At 42.6% G+C, this 26742-nt stretch overlaps 1 protein-coding gene across 1 annotated transcript; it reads left to right on the forward strand.

Moving 5' to 3' along the window:
* Positions 1-9721: 9721 nt before the first annotated feature.
* Positions 9722-24965, forward strand: FLVCR1 (FLVCR heme transporter 1). Its single transcript, XM_048297442.1, has 10 exons — positions 9722-10467; positions 13489-13633; positions 14194-14334; positions 14639-14706; positions 14950-15053; positions 16215-16325; positions 17392-17497; positions 17716-17827; positions 18341-18408; positions 19803-24965. The coding sequence occupies exons 1-10, from the start codon at positions 9808-9810 to the stop codon at positions 19860-19862; spliced, it is 1575 nt and encodes a 524-aa protein (XP_048153399.1). The 5' UTR covers positions 9722-9807; the 3' UTR covers positions 19863-24965.
* Positions 24966-26742: the final 1777 nt, after the last annotated feature.

Consider the following 26742-nt stretch of genomic DNA (forward strand, 5'->3'; position numbering starts at 1 on the left):
TGATTTCTGCAGAACCAGAGTGTGCTTGATTTTGCTATGTGGAAACTGTCTGAAGCTAACTGTAGTAGTTTAGTTTCACTGTAACCTCTGACTGCTTACATTCCTCTGTGTGGATAGATATGAAATGAGTTGAGATTAAACCCCAAAACTTCATTTTCTTGGCTAAAGATCCATGCAAGGGTAAAATGAAAATTGTGAAATCCCACAATGGAAGCACACTGATAGATGTCTGAAATGCTGGTTTCCTGCAATGAAGACGTTGTAGGGAAGCTAGTGAAGCTACTTTAATCTGTGCCAGGAGTGTTTTTGCAGCTGTTATCACATTTTCTTGATTTTTATTATTCATCTGTTACTATATTTGCAGGTTTGCTGTCTCTTCAAGGGTGCTGTCTTCTGCTCTTTCTTCATTGATAAAAGCTTCTGCCACTCTCCTGAGAAAATTAAGCTAGTGAAGGCATTAGATCCCCAGAGTTTGGAGTTCATCACATTTCATGAAGTCTTAGACGACTTTTTGTGTGGATTGGGCTGGACTTCACTCCATGGATTGTGTCCATGCCTCAGTAATGTGAGGAGCAGCAGAGAGCCCTTGTGTAGCAGCTGGCACAGCAAAACAACTAGACTTGCCTGTATGAGTCAGAAACTTTCACACAGTGTCTCCTTCATACATGGAACTTTAACTAGGCTCAACACCTGTTTCCTGCATCACAGCTCCACAGGCATCCCCTAAAGAACACAAGTGATTGTTTTGAAGTTTATCTAAGTGTTCAATGGTGTAAGATGAAAAGATAACCATACTTATGAGCACTTACATGCAGGAGCGTGGTGTCTTTGTCAAAAGTGAACTAGAAAACTGTTCCTTTCCAGCTGTGCCTCTGATGAGGATGTGGGAGACTTCCTAGCCTTTTCCTCAAGATTCTCCTAAAGGAGACTTCTTTTTATGGTTCTTCATCTCAGAGCCTCAGGGCTGCTAGTTAGTACAGACCCAGTAACATAAGGGATCCCAAAGTACGCCTGAACAAGTGTGGCAGATGGAAAATGAGTGAAACAGAGACCAAGGAAAGCACTGTAACTTTGTGGGAGGAATAGTGAAGGTAGTGGAGCAAAACAGCCACTGCCACAGCATTACCCAGTACAGTGAGATTTTTTTGAATCAGGGAAGGAAGTATGATTTCATGAGGTATTTTTTCTCCCTGTGGACTATTTTAAGCAGATATATATATTCCAAATTTTACTCATCTAATGGGGAAAAACACATCATTCCCACTCATTAAAAAACACTCATTAAAATAAAACATGACTGGAGACCATAGGACAGAAAAAAGTGCCATGGACCTGGAAGAGACACAGCTGAGCAATTGCAGCAAAGACTTTTCCTTTGCAAGTCCCACTGTGGACCAGGAAGGTGCCAACTGAACGCTGTGCCCCTTACCAGTCCTTTGGAGATTGGTAAGTTAATTTGGTGGTCCTTGCCTACCTACCAGTGGGCTGAGGGAATCTCAGCAGCCATTCCACCCTATGGAGGGCAGGGCTAACAAATCCAAGCTCTGCATTTTTCAGTGGCTGAGTACTGCTTAAAATCTTGGAGCGTTCTCATCCTCCTGTAAGAAAATTTGATACACAGGGTTTGGTTGCTCAATTCTGCAGCCTGATCCCAGCTCCCCGGCTTTTGTATGCACACTGCAGATGTTCAGGACATACTGCTCCATAACTTTGCTGGGACACAGTCTGTCATCCTGGGAAAGGTACAAGCTGGTTATTATTTTTCTTTTCCTCTGGAGGTTATTTTTTTCCCCCTCTTGCCATGACAAGGCTTGATCAGGTTAGTCCTTGCAGAGTTCCTGGAAGTCATTTCAGCAGGGTTATAACTGGATTGCATGAGCCTTGGCCTTTTGCCCTCTCTTCCAACTATCATTTTCCAGTATCTGAATCAATGTAGAAGGAAAAGTTATACTAGCAGGGATGAGGAATTGGTTGTGGCTGCCATGAAACATATCAATGCCCATGTTTTCCTTTGGAGTGATAATGAGACACTGGGATTTTTTGATTTTGGGAAAAAAAAAAAAACATGAGGCAGAGAAGTCACATAGCAGTTTGAAGCTAAGCCTCCTATAGGCTGTTGTTTTGAAACTAAACTGCCCATTTTGAAACTTGAGGCACATTTATTTTTCAGTATTCCCCAGATAAAAACAAACATTTCCACTCTTCTGAAGGGAAAGCTCAGTATGACATTCTCAGTGAATGGTTTGGTGTTTGTAAATAAAATTTCCCAAATATGTAAGTGTCTTCAGTTCCTCAAAAAATGCAACCTCTCCCAAGCCAACCCCTTGTTAGGGAGCAGTGGGAGCTCCACCTTCACCACCATCCATCCCAACATCACCCAGCTCTGTTCTTGTCCCAGGCTCTGGCTGCTATCACCTCCCTCTGGTCTGAGGAAAGGGAACAAGGCCTTTTGCTTCCAGCACTGACATTTATCCTGGCAGTAGCTGAGATGAGAGGAGAGTCACCAAGACTACCAAATCTGCCTAGGTAGAAGGAGACAACACTGAGCTCTCCCTATCCCTTCACTTAGGCTGGGAGGAGAGATGCAGGGATGTTCCTGAGCACGGTGCTCTGAACCTGCCAGCCAGCTCATGGCTGTGATGGTCTTTCCCCAGTGTGTGAAACTGCCCCGTGTCTTTCAGCAGCTGTGTGAGTCTGCCTTCTGGCATCCAGCATCACCTTTGTCCTGTGCACAGCCCCTGAGGTTGTTGTGCAGCCAGCAGAGAGGAGAGAGCACTCAAAGCAGAGTTATTCCCAGGACCCAAGTTATTTCCACCTCATTCCCCTCCTAAGGTTTCTAAAAGCTATGAACTGTTGGTACTGTCTGAGGTCTTAAGGGACACAAATACTCTGTTCACCCTGTTCTTGCAGTTCATTGGAAATACAGGATTATCTCCAAAGGCTTAACAGTCTGAATGCCATTTGGCAGAGCTGGGACGAATCTTGCTGTATGGATTGCTGTAGTGAGACTGCTGCTCATGGGCCATTCTCTCATGTTTATTTTCCCAGCTGCACTGGTGCAGATAAGAATAAATGGCCTCAAGTTGCACCAGGGGAGGTTTAGATTGGATATTAGGAAAAATTTCTTCACTGAAAGGGTTTTTGAATGTTGGAACAGGCAGCTTAGAGAAGTGGGGGAGTCACCCTTGCTGGAGGTATTTAAAAGACTTGTAGATGTGGCACCTGGGGACATGGTTTACTAGCGGACTTGGAAGTGCTGCGTTAACAGTTGGACTTGATGATGTTAAAGGTCTTTTCCAAAATAAATTCTGCTGTCCTATATTCAAGAGCCCCAGGGTACCCATAAGATAGAGAAATGATTTTTATGTTGACTCTTGAGCTGTTGGGCTGGTATCATATGACTGCTGCTCCAGTGAAACACGTTGATGGATGTGTTTGTGGACACCTCAGGGATGTCAGGCGCTGGGTGAGTGCTGGAGGTGCCCAGTGCCCCCCATTCCCTGTGGTGCCATCAGGAGCTGGGCGTGGTGCTGAGCTGGTCAGTGTGCAGGCTGGAGGTGGGAGCAGAAGGCCAGGCTCTCCCCTGCTCTCTAACCACCTGGATGAAGTAGATGTCAGTCGCATGCAAAGAGCTCTACGTGCTCTGGGGTTGTCCTGGCACAGGAGCTGCCCACTGTCTGGTGGTTGATAGGGGCACCATGTTTGTCTGCCCTGACAGTGATAGGGAGGGAATTTTCTGTGAGAGATTCTGGCTTTGCAGATAATTTGAAATAGTTTATATCTTGTGGCTGTGATGCAAAAGACTACTGTTCAAAAGGATCTTTGGAGAACAGTTGGAGTGCTTTCCCAACACAGGAGCTCCAACAAGGAGAGTCCCTGGTGTCTGTCTGTCTGACTTCCTGTTAAGATGATTAATGTTGCTGGAATGTTAATGCATTTTCCATAATGTACTCTCACAGCCAGGGTCTGGGGCAGGCATCTTTTATTGTTATTCAGTCTAAACAAAAAAAATTCCTGCTGATTTTTAGTTAAGCTGAGGTCAGCCAGCATCTTCCCCATCAAATGCATGGGGACCTTTAAAGGCTCTCTTCCTGCTGATAACTTCTTCAGAGAGAAATTGGGAACTTCAAGCTGTTACTAAATGTTTGGTTTTCCTCAACAGTAAATGTAGCAATGCTTCTCAAGCTTGGGTGAACAATCTATCTCTAAAACACATTTCCATACCAGGCTCTTAGTGGCTCCAAAATCACGTCCCTTCCTTTTAATTTTCGAAGGATCTGTGTGCACGGACCAGGCAGGTAAGGTGTAATAAATCAGGCAGTGAAAAAGAGTTACACTGTGGTGGTTTCTCAAGAGCATAGCACTTTTTGTTGTAACTCTGAGTCATCCTAGAAGTGAAGATTTTACTGCTGTTGCTCTGAAAAGTGGTTTCACCAGGCGATTGCTTCACCATTCCTATGTAGATGGGCAGGGAGCAGGAACTCTCAGTGGACATTCTACATCCACAGAAGGCTACCTCTGACTTAGTCACTTGTTGTGCTACAGCCAGCAGAGAAAACTCTCACACTACTGAATTCTTATAAGCTGAGTTGCTAACTGGAGTGTGTTACTGGAATCCTGCAATATCTCCCAGGTGTACTATTTGGGATGGGATGAACTGCAGCCCAGCAGTTCCATGCTCACTCAGATGCATCTATCTGCATCTGCACAGCTTCTCCAACCCCTCCTGTTCCACAGCCTTCGGATGGTCCAGGTTGGTGTCACTTAATCTTTCTCACGGAAGAGATTTTTGGTTGTCTTGCAGTAAAGAAATGAACCCAAGATATCAGGATTGCCAGACAGCACATTGCTGTGCTGGTGTATCAGTGGAGAGAATCTGTGATGTAACACTGAAAATGCCTCCAAGCCTTTCCTCAAATTTAATAACCTTCCAGTGAATGAGTGCTGATAAAAATGAGAATGAGAAAGGCAACCCTTCCATAGATCATGCATTTTATTAATTTTTTTTTGTGGGCATATACACTTTTCTTACTGTGTATAAAGGATTCAGATGGAAGTTACATTTTTTTGTAATATATGAAGAGCCTGTTAATCTTGGAGAATAAGAACCCAATACATTTTGCCTACTATATTTGTTGACATGATTTTTTTTTTGTGTTCAAAACTTATTTTGTGTCTGTAATTTTTTCCTCTGCTTGTTTTGGTAGGAAATTGAGGGGTAAAATTCCATTAATAGCTAGCTACAAAAAGAAAAGCAGATGGCAGCTGAGCAGAAGTACCAGATGCACATTTCTGCATCTTTTGTATGGATAGAGACACCCAGGAACACAAATTTCTATTGTTTACAGTAGAGAAGTTCATTACCCTGATAAAATACTAATATTTTAAATTACTAATAAATTAGTAAAATAAATTATGAATATTTTAAAATTCAGAACTTTTCTCTGATACTTAAGAGTGCACTAATATATTCCTGCCAGTACATCAAAAAGTTGAACCCAGGTCATTAGCAAACATGCCCACTGTGGGCAGTCATATTCCCAAAGTGGGGCAGCCAGGCAAACTCCTGGAGCTACAAACAAATTTCATGCAAGTGCCTTGAGTTGCAAATGCTTTTTCTTCAGTTGGGGATTCTGGCTTTATCTTGTGGGGAGACTGGGCAAATATAGCTGGAATGAGGACTGCATAGGAGGAAGAGGATGTTTACATTTTCCCCTGTATTCTCCCTGAGCTTTCCATCAAGATATTTAGGCATGTGACTCCCCAACGACTTTCTTTCAAGTCCAGCTTATTGAGGTTTGTTTAATATCCAGCTAAAATGGTTCATTTCTAGCTCAGTTGGAACTTCAGATCTTTTGTTCTGAAATCCCTTTCTTAAGCTGCTGTGGTTTTCTTTTTTAAACGACTCGTCTGGGAGACAAAGACCTGGTGCACTCCTGTCATGTAGGTTTTCTCTGCATGGAGAGGTCAAATTCTGCATTGAAAATCATAACCAAGAGATAAATGCATTATAAAATAAGTTTGTTTTTTTCTTTTCTTGCAGACTGACATACATAGTTTGAAACATTATAACCAGAAGATCTGGAAGTCTTAACTGTGTGTCCGATGTACATAAAAGTTCTAGGGTTGCTTTAGAATTGCTGGAATTTTGGCAAGATTCTACAATCTCCATTTCAGACTCCTAAACTTGGCCTCAAGTTTTACAAAGATGGATTGACCTGTGGGGTTTTTATGGGGGGCTTAGAACCCATTTTGAGGTTTGAAAGAAGGACATAACTAGAAATTGATATCACTGAGATAACCCCGCTAGGGGTGTCCAAAAGCTAGGAGCACCCTGAAAGCAACATTCTACACCTGAGTTTCCTGTATTTTGTGAAATTCCCTGTATTGAAACACAAAGGCTCCTTCTGAGCCATTTTTTTGTGCAAAGATGCAGTACCTGCAAGATGACTTTTTAGTTTCAAAATAGCTGTGAAAATACACTGTTCTTTCAATGGCACACATGCTACAGAAGGATCAACACCACCACTGCAAGTAAGGATTCTGCATTTCTAATTGCTTTTTCACCTTCTCCAGCCCAAAAATTTAAGTGTTGGGTCCCTGCCTGTCTTCTGGAATTTGGATACAAGAAAATAATTTTTTGTGGAGTGAATTAGTATCACTTCCCAGTGACTGTCTGATACAAAGAGGCATTTTGGCCTTTTCACAGCATTCAGGAAAATAACTTTGTTAATGCTTGGGTATACATGAGAAATTTCTGGCTCTATCACTAACAGGAGTATTCAGGAGAGCCTAAATTTTCAGTTAGAGAGTAAATTTAATAGGGGATAGCAGCAATTTTAAGCTAAACAGCGCTGTAAGCCTTGATATGAGTGCTCTTTTTTTAGCTTTATAAATTGTCCATGAAATGTAGATATCCAGGGACTCACATTTTAAGTGAACTCCTGCAGTGGATGTTTCTCCTGGGGTAACTTTCTCTTGCTGGGCAACTTTGTCCTTGGCCCTGCTTTTCATACAAATGGCTATAAATCAGAAGCACTGACCGTGAACCCTATGAAATACAGCAGTGTAAAACCACAGGAGATAAATATCAAAGCTTTGCCTTGATGCTGTCAATTTGGTTTGCCTTTTCATTTCTTTTTTAGGAAGGTACCTCTGGAGATTGATGCCCCCAGGATGCAAATGCATGGGTTGTACCTCATCAAAATCAACCTGGTTTGATTTCACTGAGGCTGGTGCAGTGTAGCAAAGATGGATTTGCCTCTGTGTTGAACTGTTGTAAATAAACTTGCTTCTTTCTGGAAAGTCTCCTTCTGGGAGTTAGCTTGCATCCAGTTAGCTCTTTCCACTGCCCTCCTTTTCTCTACAGTTCCCTGGTGCCTAGTTACTGCTTCCGTGCAGGAAGCACATGACACTGTGTGTGCGGAGCCATTGGGCGGAGAGGAAAGGCAGATGATGCTCCGTGAAACCCAGGGTGTGCCAGCCATTCTTAGCACAGGATGAAGTCGAACCTTTCCCTGAGGGTATTAGCTGGCAGCAGCTCTGCGTGCTGTAAGCAGCCAAGGGTGCAACAGTAGGGAAAGGAAGAATGGGAGAAAAAAGCCTATTTTACTCTGGTTTTAAGAGTAAATGTTATCTTTGGATGGACTTTGAGATCATCCAAAATTTGAGGGGAAAAAATGTTAAACCGGGCGTAGATCAGTGTTTGTACCTTCTTCCAAAAGAACAGGAGTCATTTAGGATGCTAACGCTACATCTCTTCCACCCAGCCAAAGTGTCACAACCCTTTCCCTGACGCCAAGGCCAACCCCCAGCCTGTGCCAGGGATCATGAAGGGCCACTGCTGCAAGTGCTGGCACAGACACAGTCTCAGGTGTGTTTTCAGCATACAATGTGTGATATGGATATACATTCCTAAAGTGAAAGCCAGCTATTCTGTTGCTTGGATAACGTTTGTTTTTCCCACTACACTTCTTCCTCTTGAAGTCCTGTTAAAAAAAAGCTCTAGTGCTACAATACTTAGAACAAGTCAGGCAGTGGAACTGGGAGAAACTTACCAAGCATCTGAACTTGCAGAGGAAAAGTAAAAATAAATCAGGTGCTTTTTTGGCATGAATGAGAGAGGCAAGAAGGGCCTGAATCTGATATACGTAACTTTATTTTTAAAGAGCACATTCCTTGCATACACCTCGTCTGCAAATTCAGGACTACTTCCAGTAGTCTCTAAAATTCTATGGTGCCTGCAATCCTCGCTACCATTGCTCAGCTAAGTGCTCAGGGAAAGCAAACACAGCCAAATTAATAGTTTCAAGCACGTGTCCATATTATTATCCATACTGTAAATAAGATCAGGACCTGTGGCTTACATAGGTCAACTGGTCTTGAGTAAAATACCAACTCCTAATTAGTGAGGGTACTTAAGACTGGTGGCTAAGTGTATCCACAGCCCAGACAGATCTGATTAGGCTCTGACATACCCATGAACAATGTGCAGTGTGTTATTTGCCGAACACATGCCAAACCATTTCCCACAGAAACCAGTAAAATACTATTAACATTGTGAACAAACTTGAATATTTCTGTATTTTTCTATTATGCTTTGGAGGAAAATCTGTCTCTTTATAAGGGGATGCTGCCTGCAGCAGCCAAATTACAAACGTGACAGGGGCTGCCAGACACTGCTCCTGTGCAGACACAAACCCAGCAGGGTTTGGGGGAAGATTGCTTACTGAAGTGATGTCTACCTGCCTCTGCACATGAGCCAGACGGACAGTTTTCTGGGGTATGTGTCAAATCAAATTTCAGAGGTTGAGTGGAAACAAACAATGTTTTGCCTGCGGCTCTGGATGCAATGAAGGACTGGGGTGGATGCACATGCCCTGATAGTGCACCATACTGGTCACTCTCTGCTGCAATTTGGGCCTCTGTCTCTGCCCATCCGTCTCTTATCACTGCAGTATATTTCTCTGCATCACCACCGCAAAGAGACAAATCTTACTGTGGCAGGGGAAGGCCTGGGAATTTCCCAGAATGTGCTGGAAGTGGTGTGGCCTATGTGTCCCTGGCACAGAGGGTGCAGCAGCCGAGGTGCCCTGCCCTGTGCCCAGGAAGAGGGGTGAGGGATGGGCCACAAAGCACCGGTCTGTGCCCACCCAGCCTTGCCTGGGCCGGACACAGCAGCCACCAAAACGGTGACAGGAAGGAGGTGACGTTGCTCCTTCCTTGGAGAGGTTGTGGGGAGTATTTACATCACTACCATCTCCATGTGGTTCTCATGCACCCAGCCAAAGTCACACAGCCTTTGCAAGTTCAGTTTAAAAGAGTCGAAGGAGTGTGCATGTCACAGGTTCAGTTTAAAAGACTGAAAGAAGTGTGTGCGAGTCTGTGTGTGCACATACATCACCCAGATGTTGGGATTGAAGTGGAGCAGGACAGCAGCAGGAGTGCAGGGATTGTGCAGATAAGGAACCACGAGAAAGATGGACAATGAAAACGGGAGCGGAGGTGTGAACAAAACAACCACCTCTATCTATGCATATCCACATGCCCACACTCCCAACCCTTCCCAGCGGGCCGGGCTGTGCTGCCGGCGCGCTAACCCCACCGCGGCGACGGCAGCACGGCTCCGCACGGCCAACCCCGCCCGCCTTCGGGGCCGCCTCCCGCTCCGCCCGCCGGGCACGGCTGCCGGGGCCGGCCCCGGGGCGGGGCGGCGGCCGGCGGAGCCACAGCCAGGTGACCTTGCCAGGCAGAGCCGGGCTGCGCCTGCCGCCGTCAGCGAGGAAGCTGGGTGGGGAGACGGCCGAGATGGTGGAGGACGGCGGCGAGGAGGAGGCGGAGGGGGAGAGCGGGGAGATGCCGGCGGCCGCGGCCCCGCTGCAGCGCTGCAATGGCTTCCTGCCCGGCAAGGAGGCGGCGGGCGGCGGGCGGGCGGCCCCGGCGGGCGGCGGGCAGCAGCCGGCCCCGGCGGCCCCGGAGGCCGAGGCGATGCTGGCGGCGGGCGGCGGGCGGCCGGAGGCGCGGCTGGAGACGCGGCTGTCGCGGCGGCGGCTGGCGGTGCTGGCCGTCTTCAGCTGCTACTCGCTGGTGAACGCCTTCCAGTGGATCCAGTACAGCATCCTCAGCAACGTGTTCGCCAGCTTCTACGGCGTCTCCTTCACGGAGATCGACTGGCTGTCCATGGTGTACATGGTGGCCTACGTGCCGCTGATCCTGCCGGCCACCTGGCTGCTGGACGCCCGCGGGCTGCGCCTCACGGCGCTGCTGGGCGCGGGGCTCAACGCGCTGGGCGCCTGGCTCAAGTGCGGCAGCCTGGCCCCCCAGCGCTACCCGCTCACGCTGGCCGCACAGGCCGTCTGCGCCGTCGCCCAGGTCTTCATCCTGGGGCTGCCCTCCCGCATCGCCTCCGTCTGGTTCGGCCCCACCGAGGTCTCCACCGCCTGCGCCGTGGCTGTGCTGGGCAACCAGGTAGGGTCGGAGGGGAGCGAGGGGGGCTTTGGAGAAGCGGGCTTCTTTGGAAGTTAAAGACGTTACTTCGAGTTAAAAATAAGGTGCTTAAGTGGGAAAAGGCATTCTCCAGGATATGGTTTTTGGGAGAGTGGACAGGTGAGGAAGCGGGGCCAAGCTCAAGGTGATGCTGCGTCCCGCCTGCCCGGCCAGCCTGGCTGTGCGGGAACCTGGCCATGTGGCAGCTCACACGCTTCCATCAGCTGCCGGCAGTACATCAGTCGAGACCCTTTTCAGCAGTGGTCCTGCTCCACTTCCTCTTCCTCTTGCATTTTGGCATTTGGATTCACTTGACTGAATCCACCCCCGCTTGGAGGGGTGTGAAGTACGTGAACTTTCATGAAGAGCCTCAGCGTCAACATATATTGGTTTCTGCTTTTTAAAATGTGGCCTCTAATTGCCAGGTGCCAGTAGTCAATACCCTGGTGACTCGTGAAGTTTTGTGTAACGCTGTGATAGTTCACATCGCTGTGAGGAGTTGGTAACTGAGTCACGGATTCCTCAAGCTCCCTGGTCCTGGCCAGTTTCAGAGAGCTGGAACAGGTGTGTTTGAAAGCACAGGTGCAAGTATGATACTTTTTCCTCCTATAGCCTTGTTCTCACCTCCTGTCACTGTCCCAGCTTTTTTTTTTTTTTCCCCCCGTGGCAAAAAATTGCTAAGATTCAAATCAGCATCTCTGGTGCAGGCTGAGATCATAGGTAGAGTTTGGTTAAGGTAACAGGTGATTTGATTATTCTCACGTGAGTCTAATGATTTTATGTTTGTGCACTTTGGATTATGACAGTGGTGACATTAATGTTATATGTTTACAGTTAGGGTGGTAACCGAGCTGATTCCTCATTAGCTGATAGCTGGCTGTTTGCAGTTTTTCCAAAAAGAGTTTTTCTGCACTGAAGTTTTCCAGTGGACATGTCAACTGTCCCTTTCGGACTGAAGATTTCAGAAATTGTTGGTTGTTTCAGCAGTGAGGCAAAAGTTTTGTATCTGCATCCTGATGTCAGGTTAAAGGTTTCTTTGACAGCTAAATTTCCACTCTTCCTGATGTGTGCCAGTCCTCCCAGTAGCAAGGTGCGTTTTCAGTTCTGTGGTAGAGTGTCAAGTATCCAGCTTGGAGTGTGAAACTGATGCTTTGCTTGGATGCTGAGATGTGGGGTTGAAGTGGCTCAGGACAGGAGCAGGAGAGCAGAGATTGTTTGGATAGGAACCCTGAGAAAGATGAACAAGGGAAACGGGATCAAAATGCAAACAAAATAAGCCGTAGTTATTTCTGGAGTGCATTCCCCTTCAGAAGCTAGGACTGATCTCAGTGTGCCTGCTGAAGTGCTTGCTGGTCCTCTGTCAATAGATCAACAGAATTTCTCTATTCTCAGGTTTTGCTTCCTTAAAAAAACCCCCCAGACTCTCAAAAGCTAGATTGAAAGAGTAGCAAGATGCCAAGTTAGGCACTTGGAAGTTACAAGTAGTGTTGTCTGTGTATCCCACTGCAGTTCCTTCTGCGTCCGCATTCCCATTGGGTCTCGCTGTACTGGATGATTGCGCAAGGTGAACTATGTAACAGAGCAGGTTGCTATAACCCACTGAGCTGTCATCCGATTGCTTATCAGATACTGTGTATGACTTCAGAGCTACAGCAAACACAGCTGGGACCGCAGGCAGGGGAGGAACAGAGCAGTTATCAAAAATTAGATCTCACCTCTTGAGAGGCTGATCATTTGCAATTGGAGCACAAATCACTGGGAATGCAGCGATGTACCTGTTAAGTAAGGGCCGTTAGGAGTGCCAGATCTCCACAGGTATTTAAAATCTTTAATGAGGCACCCCAAACTTATTGGAACGCTTCCTCTGGCCTTAACCTCTCTAGATGTAAATGATGGAAAATGGTATCACTCGACTTTGTTGGAATAGTGTGGGTACTGTATGGGCTCCTGTTGGGGGAGGAAAAAGAATACCTTAAGAAAAAGGTAACTGTGTACTCAGCTCATGTTTGTAGGGTTCATGTACTGAAGGGTGAGCACAAAATGAGACAAACTCTTCATTTGACCACTGGATACTGTGTAAATCTGATGGCGTGGGGGGCAAAAAAGGTAGCAAAACCCTCATCAGGGTATACACAAAGGATGCTTCCTAAGCCCAGTAGCACACCTTTCATGTGCGTGCTTTCTGATTGTTGGACTTGCTACTCTGACAGTTTTTGGTGCTCTTTTTTTCATTTAATTTTATCTAAAGTAAATGTTCCAAAACTTTAAAATGCCATTTAGTTTTGGAGGAGCAGAAGAGAGAAATTGGAGAGTAGTCCAGGACTTGTTCCTTCATGTTTTAAAATGCTTTGTATATATATGTATATGCTCAAAATTTCAGTCCCTTTGTTTTGTCTCTTTAACACAAAGTCAGTTGTTATGTTGGAATTTACTCCACATACAACCACTACTACTTCATTCTGTGATTTTTATTTATTTCTGTAGCAATAATTGTTGGGTTTGGTTTTGTGTTTCTTAATAAGGGTATTCCTTTTCTCTTGCTTTTCTCTGCTCTATCTGTTCTGCAGTAAACCTTACAGTTTACAGGCTTTGTAACTGTAGTGGCAGGAGTGTGACATCAAATGGAGAAGAACATTTCTACAAGAGTAGATGGAGTCTTGTGTCATGTCTAGCCCTTCAGTTGCAGGATACAAATTGATGTTCATGTGTGGTACTTTCCCTTTCCTGTGAAAGATTCTTGTATAAGTCCTAGGTGTAGTGTAAATATATACACTAAGTTTAGTATTGTAGTTTAATTGAGAAATGAAAAGGTTAAAACCTGAGTTATGGAAGATCTGATTGTAAAACAACATTGAGAGCAAGTGGCTCAGAAGTATGATACTAAAGTTTTATTAATGCTTATTATGATAACAATTCTGAATTCTACCTGGTAAAGCTTTTTGCTTCTGTTAATTTTTATGTTCATAGGGAAATTATTTTTGGTTTTCTTTTCTTGCTTTACAGCTTGGTACTGCAATTGGCTTTTTGTTGCCACCTGTTTTGGTTCCAAATACACCGAATGACATTGATCTTATGGCACATAACATCGGCATCATGTTCTATGGAACAGCGATAGTGTCCACTCTTTTGTTCTTCTTAACAGGCGTTGGTAAGTGTTTACATTTCTGGAATTTACATGCTGACTATGGGGAGTGTTTACAGCATCTCACTTAAAGCAGCTGACTGCTCAAAGTAGTTGAGGTTACAATTTTTCCAGTTTGTGTTCACTTACCTGTTGTGCCAGGGTTAAGCAACAACCATTTCACTCTATGTTGTGCTTCACAGGGGGTGATCTCTTTCAGAATATTTAGTTCTCTTAGTTTCTTTGCTACAAGGACTTATGATATAATGTGAATTCACTCTGCAAATCTTGCAGTTCCAATACAAAGGTCTCGACACATTGCAGATGAAGTGTGTCTTTGACCATATTTTGGTAGCAATCAGATGTGACCAAATAACACATCCTTTGTGGATGTGACCTAATTATTCCATGAAAAAATCTAGAATATTTTTTACTTGGAGGTGTTAAAACTACAAGTCAATCTTCTGAAATTCATCAAGCTGAAACACTGCCAAAAAAAAAAAAAAAAAAAAAAAAAAGAAAAGAAAAAAATGCACATTAGTTTGGTAGAGATGAATCAAAAATTTTTCTTTTTTCTTTTTCCCCAGTGTTTGAAGAAAAGCCCAAATACCCTCCTAGTCACTCTCAAGCAGTCCTGCAAACGAAACCTCCTGAGGATTACTCCTACAAGCAGTCCATTATTAACTTGTTCAAAAATATTCCATTTATACTTTTGCTGGTCAGTTATGGTAAGTGGTGCTATCTGCCTGTAGTCTGGCAGAAAGGTTCAAATGTGGGCCAAAAGCACACAGAGTTTTAATTGTGGGGGTTTTTATGGGGGAGGGAGTGTCAAACTTTTGTTTACTCAGGTGCCAGTGCTGGCAAATCTGTAAGGATGCAAAATACCACTTATAGGTCCAGTGAAGAGATTTTACTTGGCACATAAAAAGTTTTGTGTTGTGAGTCTTAAACGTCAGAAGATGAATTCCTTAGGGTAGTAGTTCTGCATGGCTGCACCTGGAATGACTGAAGCTTTTTTCCTTGGTACTGCAGGCATTATGACTGGGGCATTTTATTCTGTCTCCACATTATTAAACCAGATGATAGTAACTCATTATGCGGTAAGTTTCTTGGATCTTATCTTTATCTTTTCCACTGTACATTTGCAGAGGTGATGCTTATTTTGTAGGTGCTATGTGTGCTCAGACATTTGGTTTCTTTTATACCTCTGTACAGTTTCTTGTACCATGCAGCTGTGGGAGTCATAGGAATGTTTGTTTGCACTTATGACTGCCAAGAGGTCTGAACTTGACTCTGAGTGGAAGCAAGTTATTAATGAGCACCATATAAATATTTGTTGAAAGGGAGAAGAAGTGAACGCTGGGAGAATTGGCTTGACACTGGTGGTGGCAGGAATGGTGGGTTCGATTATTTGTGGTTTGTGGCTGGATTACACTAAAACATACAAGTAAGTGTGGGTAGGCATGTGTGGGGTTAGGGGTAAGAGAGTGGTGCAATTGCGTTAGGAAAATACTCCTATGTGAGGGCTGAAAGGAGCTGCTGATGAAATGCAGTTCGTCCCTGACCTTTTAGTGGCCTTGATGGAGACAAGTTTCTGAGGCTACAGCGAAAGCTTGAGACTTACTGGTTATTGGCCAAAAGAAATGAGGGAGCAGAATGCAAACATGCAGGGGTTTATCCATCTATTCCTGTCTCTCCAGGAGTGTAAGGCTAACAAGGAAAGCACTGTAGGTCCTACGTACAGTGGCCAGGTGGCCCAGTGGGCTTCTTCTCCTAGGAAAGTATAAAGTCTCAAAGCCTACCCTGCATTGTTTTGTAAAATGGCCAGTTGATGGATTCTCAATTTTTTTATGTTACCACTGGTCCTATTATTAAGCGTAATGTTTGCTTTAATTCAGGGGATGACCATGGAGCAGAGCTCTGTTCTGGGGTAGGAGCTCCTAGGTCTGTCATCCATGGTGTGGTACTCCCAGGAGCAAGCACTGCCCTGGAGCACTGTTTGTGATGGAGTAGTTCTCCCCTGTGACTCTTAGTACATTATGTGCCTCTGCAAGCCTAATGGATGTTAATGCTGTAGATTGGCCTTGTTTCTGCATGTGTTTTGGCTTATAAATATGTGCTTTAAGAATTTGGAAGACATCTCTTATTCCAGATTCAAAATAAATAGAACACTGTAATGAGATTTGTTTGACTTGCCTCTTGGTGGGCTGACTTATATTGCTAATAGTGTTGGACTCAGCTGCTCCTGTGTTGATGTATTGTGCAATGGGCAGCACTGCAGAATGGCCAAGAGGTACAACATAGTGGAGAACTAAAATAGTCCTAAGGTAGTAGTATGTGCTGTGATTGTCCATTCTTTGAGAGTCTGAGTAAGTGTCCTTAGCCTTGAGTGAAGCAGCCAGATAACCACGACAATTAAGAGTTCAGGAAGGGATATGTTCTCACTGCATGCTAAGTTTGAGGCAGAATTACATGAAGCAAATTTTACAGCTTTAGAATGCCAGTTCTTTGGAGTATGTGATGCTAATGTTATTCTTCCATGCTTCAGCAATGTGCTATGGCCTTCTGTTAACAATGTTAATTTTTTGTTGTTGTTGTTGGGTTGCAGGCAAACGACTTTGATTGTTTACATTCTCTCTTTCATTGGGTTGCTGGTATTTACCTTCACCCTGGACCTCGGATACCTTATAGTAGTGTTTGTGACTGGAGGAGTACTTGGGTGAGCAATTAAAGAGCACTGCAAGACTTACTGCAGTTCTGTTCTGAAACATATTTAAATGTTTTATCTAGATAATTCTGCTGAGTATTCTGTCACCATGATCTCAGCCTATGCCTTTAGCTCTCAGCACAGATAGGGTTTACTAGGGTTTCACCTTCTGTTACATCAGAATGAATCTAAAGTAACTCACTTTTCAGTAAATTTCGTTTGACATTTTCATGGACCTAAGCGAGGTCTCTAGGTGGTCAATTCATTTGGTTCCAGTTCAAAAAGCTGTCTGCAGTGAAGTTGAAGCTTTCTCTTGACCACTGTGTAGGTGATTAGCATTTAACTGAGCAAATCTAGGAAGACTGGCTTCTCTGCATTTTGATTAATCTATACTTTGATAGCCCAAGCAACATGCTGGTTGCTTTGTTTGCTCTGAAGAGCATGAGCTCTGCTCATAGATACCTAATCTAAAAGCCTCAAGAGGTGCTGAGGGAAAGGTGCTGTATTCAGACACAGAAGTCAAGATACAACCAGAAATATCTTGAGAGTTTCAGTTTAAAAACCAATCAACCAACCTCAGCTGCATTAAGCCCCTTCTCTTCCATCATTCATCAGTCCCCTCAGCTTCTTCCATAGCACCTTCCAGCAGGTGTTCCAGTGTATAGCCTCACTCCCTACTCGTGGTCTCTTTATGCCCTCCAACAGGGGTATTTGGGCTGATCAAATGATGATGTTTGTGTATGTCTTTCGTTTGGAAGTAATTGGCTTCAAGTATGGAGTGGCTTGTGGACTTGTTAGAAAAGGTCGTTTCCTATGTATGGTGGTTATGGGAAATAGGACAAACATGTTTTAACAGCTTTGTCCTAAAGAGAAAGGTGTGTGGCTAAAATTCTTAGACCATATTGAGGGAATGAAGCAGTCACTATTATTTGGAATTACTGAATTATGTTAAATCATGAACACATGACAGTTCAAAATACCAGCTAATTCATAATACTCTGTGTGTATCTTAGGTTTTCTTAACTGTAGTAATAGATGAAGGCCACGCCTGTCATTCTCTTACTCTCCTCTTCAACAGGTTCTTCATGACTGGCTATCTTCCACTTGGGTTTGAATTTGCTGTGGAAATTACATATCCAGAGTCTGAAGGCACTTCCTCAGGTCTCCTTAATGCATCAGCACAGGTTACATCATTTTATTTCTTCAAGTGGAGTAATGTTCAGGAAGGCCACTATGCTCGAGTCTAGGAAGACTTTCTTAGACTTAGCTAAGTCTCTGTTGTGTTGCTATAGTCCTGTTTTTTTTCTAATTCGATTTCTATAAGATGTGACCTGGAACTTTTAAAGGCAAAATGATGACTCTTTTCTGTGTGATCCTGATGAAGTTACTTGTTTGTTTCTAGATATTTGGAATTGTCTTTACACTTGTTCAAGGAAAGCTCACAACAGACTACAGTCCTCGTGCAGGAAACATCTTTCTTTGTGCTTGGATTTTTGTGGGCATAATTTTAACAGGTAACTACAAGCGCAAGTAATGGTTTCTCTTTAATGTAAAAGTGTGGATGTTTTTAGGATGATGTTGCTAATATATGGACAGCCATCTGACCCCCATTTCTTGAGACATGTCTTGAATTTGAGACAGATGTCCATCTCCAAAGTGGGGTGAGAAATGGAAACAAATGCATAAATGGAGGCAGTTTGCAGTTCTCCAAATGCAGGAAACTGCTGATCCACTCTGGAACTGTGCCAGTGACTTACACGTGTTGACTTATGAATGTGCTGAAAGTGCTGAAACTATCAAGCTTTGCTTTAAGTTCTTGTGGTTTAAAAGATCTTATTGTCACTTCCTGCTTTGTGAGGAGCAAGTTCAAATTGTCAGTGAGTTCAAATTGCAAAGAGCGAATACGGGTATTTTGAAAATGTGCTGAAAGCAGCTTCTGTGTGCTTGCACGATGCAAACATTTCTCTTGAAGTGCATGTCACTGTAAAGGTCTGAACCAGCTTTCCTTTTTCCTTTTTTTTTTTCAGCCTTAATAAAATCAGATTTGCGAAGACACAATGTGAATTCAGGGATTATGAACTTGGACGTTAAAGCTGTAAGTGGTGACTCTTTTACCATGACTATATTACCTACTCAAATGCTCGACTTCTACTGGCATAACAGTATTAGCTGCAAAAGAGGGATTGACAAAATCTTATGACTGTTTCCATGCTGTTTTTGAACAACAGAGCCATATGGGATGCTGCCCTCAGATAGCTATTTTTCTCCTTAACTCCCATTAGAAAAATGGAAAAAACCTTCTGCTCTCACATTTTTGTTTGAATTTTTGATTTTTTTGAATATTTGAATTTTAAGTGGCTAATAATATGATTTTATTGCTTGAATCTTGCTTTTTCATATGAGCAGGTAGCGCTGTAAATTGTGAAGCCTTTTTGTTTCTTGGGTTATGAGGCCATCCTATAGGCTAGGTATTTTATTTGAAATACCTGCAGTCCCTTCAGATGGAGTCAGCGTCTGATAAACAGAAGCCATGCTGGAGTTTCTGTACAGTGCTGCATAAAGGGCTGGGTTTGTTCTTCTGCTGAGCACACTCTCAATTTAAATGAAGAGTGAGCATAGCACTTTCTGATGATTGTAAGGTTCCACATCTCAGCAGCTTTTCCAAACCAGTACAGTTACTAGTAGAAATAAAGCTGTCAGTGGAAAAATTTTTCAGTGCTGTGGGTTTTTTGATAATTTGGATCAAGATATGAGACAGCTTTTTGGAGTCAGACATTGCAAGATTCTCTGCCATGCTTCTTTTTGTGTAGGTGTCTTGCATGTACAGCACCTTTTGATCATCTGTGACCAACTGCACACTGTTAGTGTCTGTATCAGGTTCAGGAACTTCCGAGCTGGTGCTCTCTGAACTAACTTGAGCCTGAAACCAATGCAGCTCTGTGTGCTCAATGTGGCATCCTGTGGGTTTCCCAGCAGGGCTTGGGGCTCTCTCGGGGATGTACATGACTCATCTGCTTTCCATTATCACCTCATTAATTAGCCTAGCTCGACACACAGTTTCATTCATATTAGCCAGGGTGTAAGAAAAGCTGCAGTCCTTGCCCTGATACTGCCATACATGTTTGAGACCTGCCTGTGTTAATAATGTTCAATATCACTTTGATACTGAACCTTGATCAAGATGCTACTGTGGTTAAATGTAACGGAGGAAAAAATGGGAGGTTAATCTTCATGTGTCAAATATTTATATACAGTAAATATATACTTTAGAGTTATACTAAGAAACTAAATTCTATGTTTGATCTCTCTTTTTTATTACAAAAAGAAGAGAAAATCGAGTTTTCTATAATTGCTTAATTTGGCTAATTAACGACATATACTATTGGAGTCTAATCTAACAATTACCCAAGAACACTGAGTTTGAGAATAGCTCTGTTGAATAACAGCTTAATTCCTGTTGTGTTTTTATTTTTTTATCTCCCTTTTCAGGTACCAGTTGACAGTCCTGTAGAACCTGAAAGCACATTAAAGATTCAGTCAGCTTTATAAAGCTGAAGGAAGGTGACTTAGAAACGCACAAGTTTGGTTAGATATGGAACAGTAGGAATTAGTGTAACCACTGGATTTGTGTGTATGAGTAGTAAAATGTGTGTGTTGATATTGGTGGTAGTTGTGTGTTGGAAGCTATGAAGATGCTCAGTTCATTTTGTCCAAGATGCAAACAATTCACCTTTGTATGGAATATTTATTTTAACAGTATTCAAGTTTTGCAGTTGCATTAGTAAAGAACTGTGTGAACTCTCTCCACAGTAGAGAGACATGTACATTCAGGATACATACTTGAAAAAAAATCAGGAATCCTGAAGTACAGTTGTCATGATCAGAAGTATCTAATCTTTTTTTCTTGTTCAGTCTTGCTGGTGCATTTGAAAAATCAAGGAGTAGAGAGCTGTACAGCAGGAGGATGTTCACGAGTTCCTTTTCTTATTTTAAATGTGTCTGTATTTTAATATAAGCCAATGAAACCTTCTGGGAAAGTGATAGCACAATACTGAAAACAAGAGATGACGTGTGTGTTTCATACTGGCATCTGACATTTCTTCTGCCTTGAAACTTCTTTATAGATATCAGAAGGCAGATAAGAGAAAACACTGTTCTATAGCTTCATTGTAGCATTTCTGGGGAGATTTAAAAAGTTTCTCACTAGATAAATTGGAGAAAAAATACTTCTTACTAAATACAGTAAAAAGGAGGACAAAGGCCTTTGATATCTCTATTGTGAAGTATTTATAAGCAACAGAACACTACCACACAACTTTCCTCCATGGAATATTTTGAGTGCTTTCTCAGTTAAAGAGAGAGGAGTACGTGTTTACAAAGAGCCGGTGCCTTTACTTTGTAAAGAAGATCCCTGCCTCATCTTGAGTTTAATCAGTGCTGCTGAAGAAATTCCATTTTGTGTGTTAAACCTTCTCTGAATATTTGTGGAGTATCAGAAAATGTGTTCTGTCCTTTTATGAATTGTATCACTTGTCTCATGTGACATTCCTGTGCTTGTGTAACTTAAATCATGTCTTTTGCAGTTTGTTAAAAGCTGTAAGGATGACTGAAAGGAAAATAGTGATATTTTCAGTTCTCTGATCAAATATTTTCTTTTGTGCCATCTCAGCTGCAAAATGGTCAGACTTCATTAACAGTAACTTTTTGTTACTTAATTTATCTGTATTTGGGATGGGGGTTTCTCACTGTAGTGCTTTTGAAAATGTTCTCCTTTACCTTGTGCTCTATCTACACACCCACAGAACTGATAGTACTACAATAATAGTATTGCTGGGAAAGTCAGACCAGGGTTAGTGGGCTTTTTGCAAACATTTAATTGTTATCTCAGTAAGCTGAGCCTGCAAGTTCAGTGCCATCAGTGATGCTATGTCTTTGAGTTCCCACAGATGCAGTGCCATCCAGAAGGTGGAATCCTGCCAAAGTATTCTGCAGATGGTTACAGTTGGGTATGGGGAATTATTTAACTCTGTGCTGGTTTCAGCTGTGCTGCAGCTAATTTTCTTCACAGTGGCTGATATGGGGCTGTGGTTTGGATTTGTGCTGAACACAGGGTTGATAATACAGAGATGTTTTTGTTGCTGCTGAGCTGGGCTTACATAGAGCCAAGGCCCTTTCTGCTTTTCATACATCCGAAAAAGCAAGGAAGTTGGGAGTGCAGTGGAGGTTGGAAGAGACACAGCCAGGCCAGGTGACCCCAACTGACCAAAGGGATATTCCAGACCCTATGATATCATGTTCAGTATATACAGTGGGGGGCAGAAGGAGGAAGGGAAGGATGTTTGGAGTGATGGTGTTTTCTTCCCAAGTAGTCATTGCACTTGATGGCCCCCTGCTCTCCTGGGGATGGCTGAGCACCTGCCTGCCCGTGGGAAGCTCTGAATTAATTCCTTGTTTTTCTTTCTTGTATGTGTGGCTTCTGCTTTCCCTATTAAGCTGTCTTTATCTCAACCCATGAGTTTTCCAGCTTTTACCCTTCTGATTCCCTCCCCAATCCCACTGGTGGGGAAGGGAGCGAGCAAACGGCTGCTGGGGCTTGGTGGGTGGCTGGGATTAAACAACAACAAACTCCAAGATAGTCTCTAAGTACAATGAATATCATTAAATGCTTTTCTTTTTCTTATTTCACTGTAGACTCAGAGAATCCTTTTGTATAAAAAGGGCCCTGAAAACTTACCTTTCTAAGCTTAGCCTCTAAATGTCATGATCTTGATCTAAACATTCTGTATGATAAACGCTTTAGACAAGGGAAGAGCTATCAGAATAAACCAAGCATGCTTGGAACACTTGTCTTGCCAAAAAGGGTTCACGTGTCTTTGCCAGGTCCTGTGCTAGAGAGAAAATGGCCAGGCCTTGCTGCTCCTGGAGAGCTGAGCTCTAGAAAAGTCCAGTGCTGAAGTAGCTGAATATAGTAAAATTAACTCTTGGATGTTCAACTGGCCGGCAAGGGTAGAGGAGTGGAAGTGGAGATGCTTTCATTATGTCAGTCCTTTGCATTTAATGACTTGCTGTGATAGAAGCTGCCCCATCAAGGGATGTACATGTTTTCAAAGTTTCTGCCTTGTAATGTATGTAGGTGGCTTTTCCCTTTGGAAAAATCATAATAATGTGTGCCAAAATATATATATGTTTTTCAGCAAGATACAGCTTCAGAAAATATTTATGTTCATGGCCCGTGGTTGCTTTGACTTTTGGTGTTGCAAAATCTTAACAAGATAGTATTCTTGCAGTTTTGGGGAAATGAAATGTCCAATACAAAGTCTTTGGCAGTATCCAGAATGTTTCCTGACCTGTTCAGTATACAATGTTCAAATTCAAAGATTGAGTCTTTTTATTTCTTTCTTAAAATTTATTTTTCATTTCCTTTCTTCACTACTAGCTTCCAGTTTCTTTAGTTATGTTCAGCTGATTATTGAAAAAATATTCTAGTTTTGGCTCCTTGTGTTTTTTATCTTCTGCTAAATTACTTGGCTACCTTCTGAAAAGGTCCAAACAAGATTTTGGCATTTTGAAAACCCTGCTGGGTCCCTGAAAAGAAAATACTCCTAATAGTGAGGGCTTAATTACATCTTGGATTTAATATTCCCCTTCTAAAAGGAGCTTAAAAGTGGGAAACCTGGGAGCTATTTTCAGTCAATGAAAAAGTATTTAAATGAAAGGCTCAGCAGCAGAATAAAGAGCAAATCAGTATTTTTAAATGTGATAATCTTATTATCTGTCTGTCAAGAAATTGAGTTTCTAGCTCATGGCAGAAATAAATTTGGAGTAGTTGAGGCTTTGTGGTTTTGCTTTTCATTTTTGGGTTTTTCAACATCCATTCAATCAAACATAGAATCATAGAATGTTAAGAGGTTTGAAGGGACCTTAGAGATCTTCTAGTCCCAACCCACCTGCCGTGGGCAGGGACATCTCCCGCTAGACCAGGTTGGTCAAGGCTCTATCCAACCTGGCCTTGAACAGCTCCAGGGTTGGGGTGTCCACAACCTGCCTGGGCAACCTGTCTTGTCATCCTCACCGTAAAAAATTTCTTCCTGATATCTAAATTAAATTTCCCCTGTTTCAGCTTGTACCCACTCCCTCTTGTCCTATCACTGCTGTTCCTGACAAGGAGTCCATCTCCTGCTTCCCTGTAGTCCCCCTTCAGATACTGGAAGGTTGCTATGAGTTCTCCATGCAGCCTTCTCAGCCTGGAAATTCCACATGCATCTAGAATTGGAAATAGGATTTCTGACTCAGCCTTGACATCCTGGCTCAGCCCTCCAGCAAGAGTAGAGTTGGGGGCTAAAAATCCTGACTGTTTAAAGAGATAATTGTATCATGAATGGAATTACAGATCAACTAGGAGAGGATGGTGTAAGAAACCAAGTGAGGAGAGGCATCCCAATCCCATGCATCAGCTTTTGCTTTTCAACTTACTTTTTTTTTTAAGTGTTTCAAGGGAGCTCTAGAGGATGCAAGAGAACCCACACAATGGGGAGCATGATCAAGGGGGCAGCCCCCAAGTTCCCAGGAGCCCAGCAGGCTGTGCAATTGATAACTTTCAGTTACAAAATTCAGAGATCAGCCTTAAAATTAACTCTTATCTTTGTGTTTCTTCCCAGCCATGTTAAACTTTTGGTAATTTCAGTGGAAGAAACTTGGAGAACATTGACCCATTTTTATTTAGGATTCCTACCATGGCCTTAAACCCCTCATTTCTGTTGGCTGGGTGTGAAAATATCAGACCTGTAAGGCATAGTCTGGAGTTGCTGGTAGATAAGTCCCTCAGAAAAAGTAATTGTAGATGGGTGCTTGTCTTTAGTAACACATTTCTGTTGCTAAATGCCCAAGTTTTACGAGGAAGAAAGAACAAGGGAAGAAGTAGGAAGACTACATATGAATCATTACAGATTAATAGGGCTTTCCTCACTTCAGCCTCTTGGTCATTTCTGTTGTTCAAGGCAGTCTGTTGTTTCAGAGACAATCAGTGGAGTGTGTAATTAGAGCTGCCAGCCCGTGTTGCCTGATGCAAAATGGTTTTTTGAGAAATATTTGGACTACCTTGTATATCTACAACCAAGTGAAATTGGGTTAAGCTGTAAACATGTATTGTTTTCCTTTTCCATTTTGTGAACTCATTAGTTTTCCTGCGTGAATGGGAATGTGTGACCTTTACAGTTACTGTTTTTCAGTACATGTATGTACCTCCTTCCCAAGTGTTACAGGCTACTAATGTTTCATGGAGCACAAGCTGCCGTTGTACACAATAATATGTGATTGCCCCCAGCCCCACCATTCGGTCTGAACTATGTGAAGAGGGAGAAGTGATGCTAATGCAGGAACTAGAATGAATTAAGCAAAAAATTTTCCTGAGAGAAATGTATTTTTGTGTAAGACCCATTTTATTTACTGCTCGTGTCTTTGTTCTACTCATGAAGATAACAAATATGTTTTGCTGTAATATTTTGGTTTTGTTAGTGTCCAGTTCTTTATTTCAAGAGAAAATTAAAAGTTCTTAACAAATATTCTCTGATTGCAATACTGTATGTATGTGTATATGTGGATGGCATCATTCCTTATCATTATATGTTACTAATAAAGTGTATAATGCCTAAATTGATTGGAGCCAAGATTAGCATTTTTGATAGCTGCTGATAGAGCTGCTAATCTAAAAGTGATTTTTTTTTTTTTTACTTAGATCCCACCTTTTAATGTAGGAAAATGTGCAAGTGTATGACTTACTGTGTCATTAATAAATATACAGGTACATGCAGAGTGCATGTATGCAGGGTATAGAAATTTATTCTACACAAGACTACTGGCATCCTGAGAAATTTTCTCGGGGCGTGAAATTAGAGTACTAGTATTGGTAGTTGAGTTGTACTGCTCTAGTACAGAGATTTCTCCTTTGCTTTGGAAAAGGTCTGTGAGGAAAAGTGCAAGTTAACCCCTAAAGCAGAGCGATCCAAAGGCAGTTTCTTGAGGGTAGTGCAGATATTATTTTAATAAAGCACTTGGTTGCAGAGAGATTATCTGAGGGGAGAGGGTAGGATAACTTCTTAGGATGAAAGTGAGACATTGCATTCATTTATGGCTAAAATTGGAGTTTTCTTCAGTGGAAGCACAGCAGAACCCTTGTGAACACTCTGCAAGGGTTCTGTCACCTACCCTCAGGCATTTAACCCAGCTGTGAGCCAGGCAAATTTGAGGAACCTGCTTCAAAGAAAGTAGAGTCATGGTAAGAAAATATTTTAGTTTTTTTATCTCACTTCTCCACAAAGCTGGGATTCTCTCTCAGTTATTTTGGTATAGGAGATGCTTCACAGGGGGTGGTTGCAAGTGCTGCAGAGGACAGCAAACACAAGCCTTGTGTCGTAAATCAACACTAACATGCAGTTCAGCACTGGGTTGAACTTTCAGGTGGGTTCTTCTTTTTACAACCAGGACAAGAGGGTCATGCTCCTCTTATGGTACCTCTATGAAAGCTGCAGGCAATATCCCCATTTAGCACTGTAATTTAAACATTCCCACAGCTAGGAAGAAACAACTCCGAAAAACTATTACTCCCTGAAGTTTCTTTGGTGTTGGTGTTTTGGGTGGGTTCTTTTGGGGGTTTTTGGGGTTTTTTTTTTGTTTGGGTTGGTTGTTTTTTTTTGTTTTGTTTTGTTTTTTTGTCAGATTCTCAGTCCTTGAAAGAAAACACTAGAAACCTCATCAGGTAAATGGGAGATGTGAAGCCATCCCAGCTATGATTAGTAAGATAATAATTTCTATAGCTAGCAGGAGGAGGCCCTGTAATCCAAAGCTAACAAGTATTACCCCTTCCAGACAGTGATGTGGTTTGTGTGTGGATAAAATAGGCAGATGCTTAACAGTCCAGCTGCTTCCTGGGATGGAAAGATTTCTTAGAAGTCTGCTGGATTTCCTTTTGTTTGTGCTTCACAATGAACTAACCCTATCTGACCATGTTCTAAATCAATATTTACAGCTTTATTAAACAACAACTTTCAGAAAATGAAATAATAATAGCCGGAACTTTGTGGAAAGGACTTCAGCAGGTATGTCACAAAGGCTGAATATTGGCAATGGTTAGGCATAATTATGGGGAAACACAAAAGGTGGAAAAGCTTTAGGTGTGAGAAAAAAGCAGGATTCAGGAATAAAGCAGAAGAGTTTAGAGATCAGCTTTGGCTGCAAAAACTTGAAGAAGATACAATTAATAGCAAGCAAGGACATTAAAACAATGGTTAGAGTTTCTAGGTTTGGCAGAGACAGGTTAGGAAGTTGCAAAAAGGTTTTGAAGTTGCTTAGCAAGATAGGTAAGTTTAAGCTTAATAATGGAATATTGTGTATTATTATATAAGGTATAACAAGTGAGCATTGTGTACAACAG

This window comes from Corvus hawaiiensis, chromosome 3 (genome assembly GCF_020740725.1).
Source record: "Corvus hawaiiensis isolate bCorHaw1 chromosome 3, bCorHaw1.pri.cur, whole genome shotgun sequence".
Taxonomy (NCBI): domain Eukaryota; kingdom Metazoa; phylum Chordata; class Aves; order Passeriformes; family Corvidae; genus Corvus; species Corvus hawaiiensis.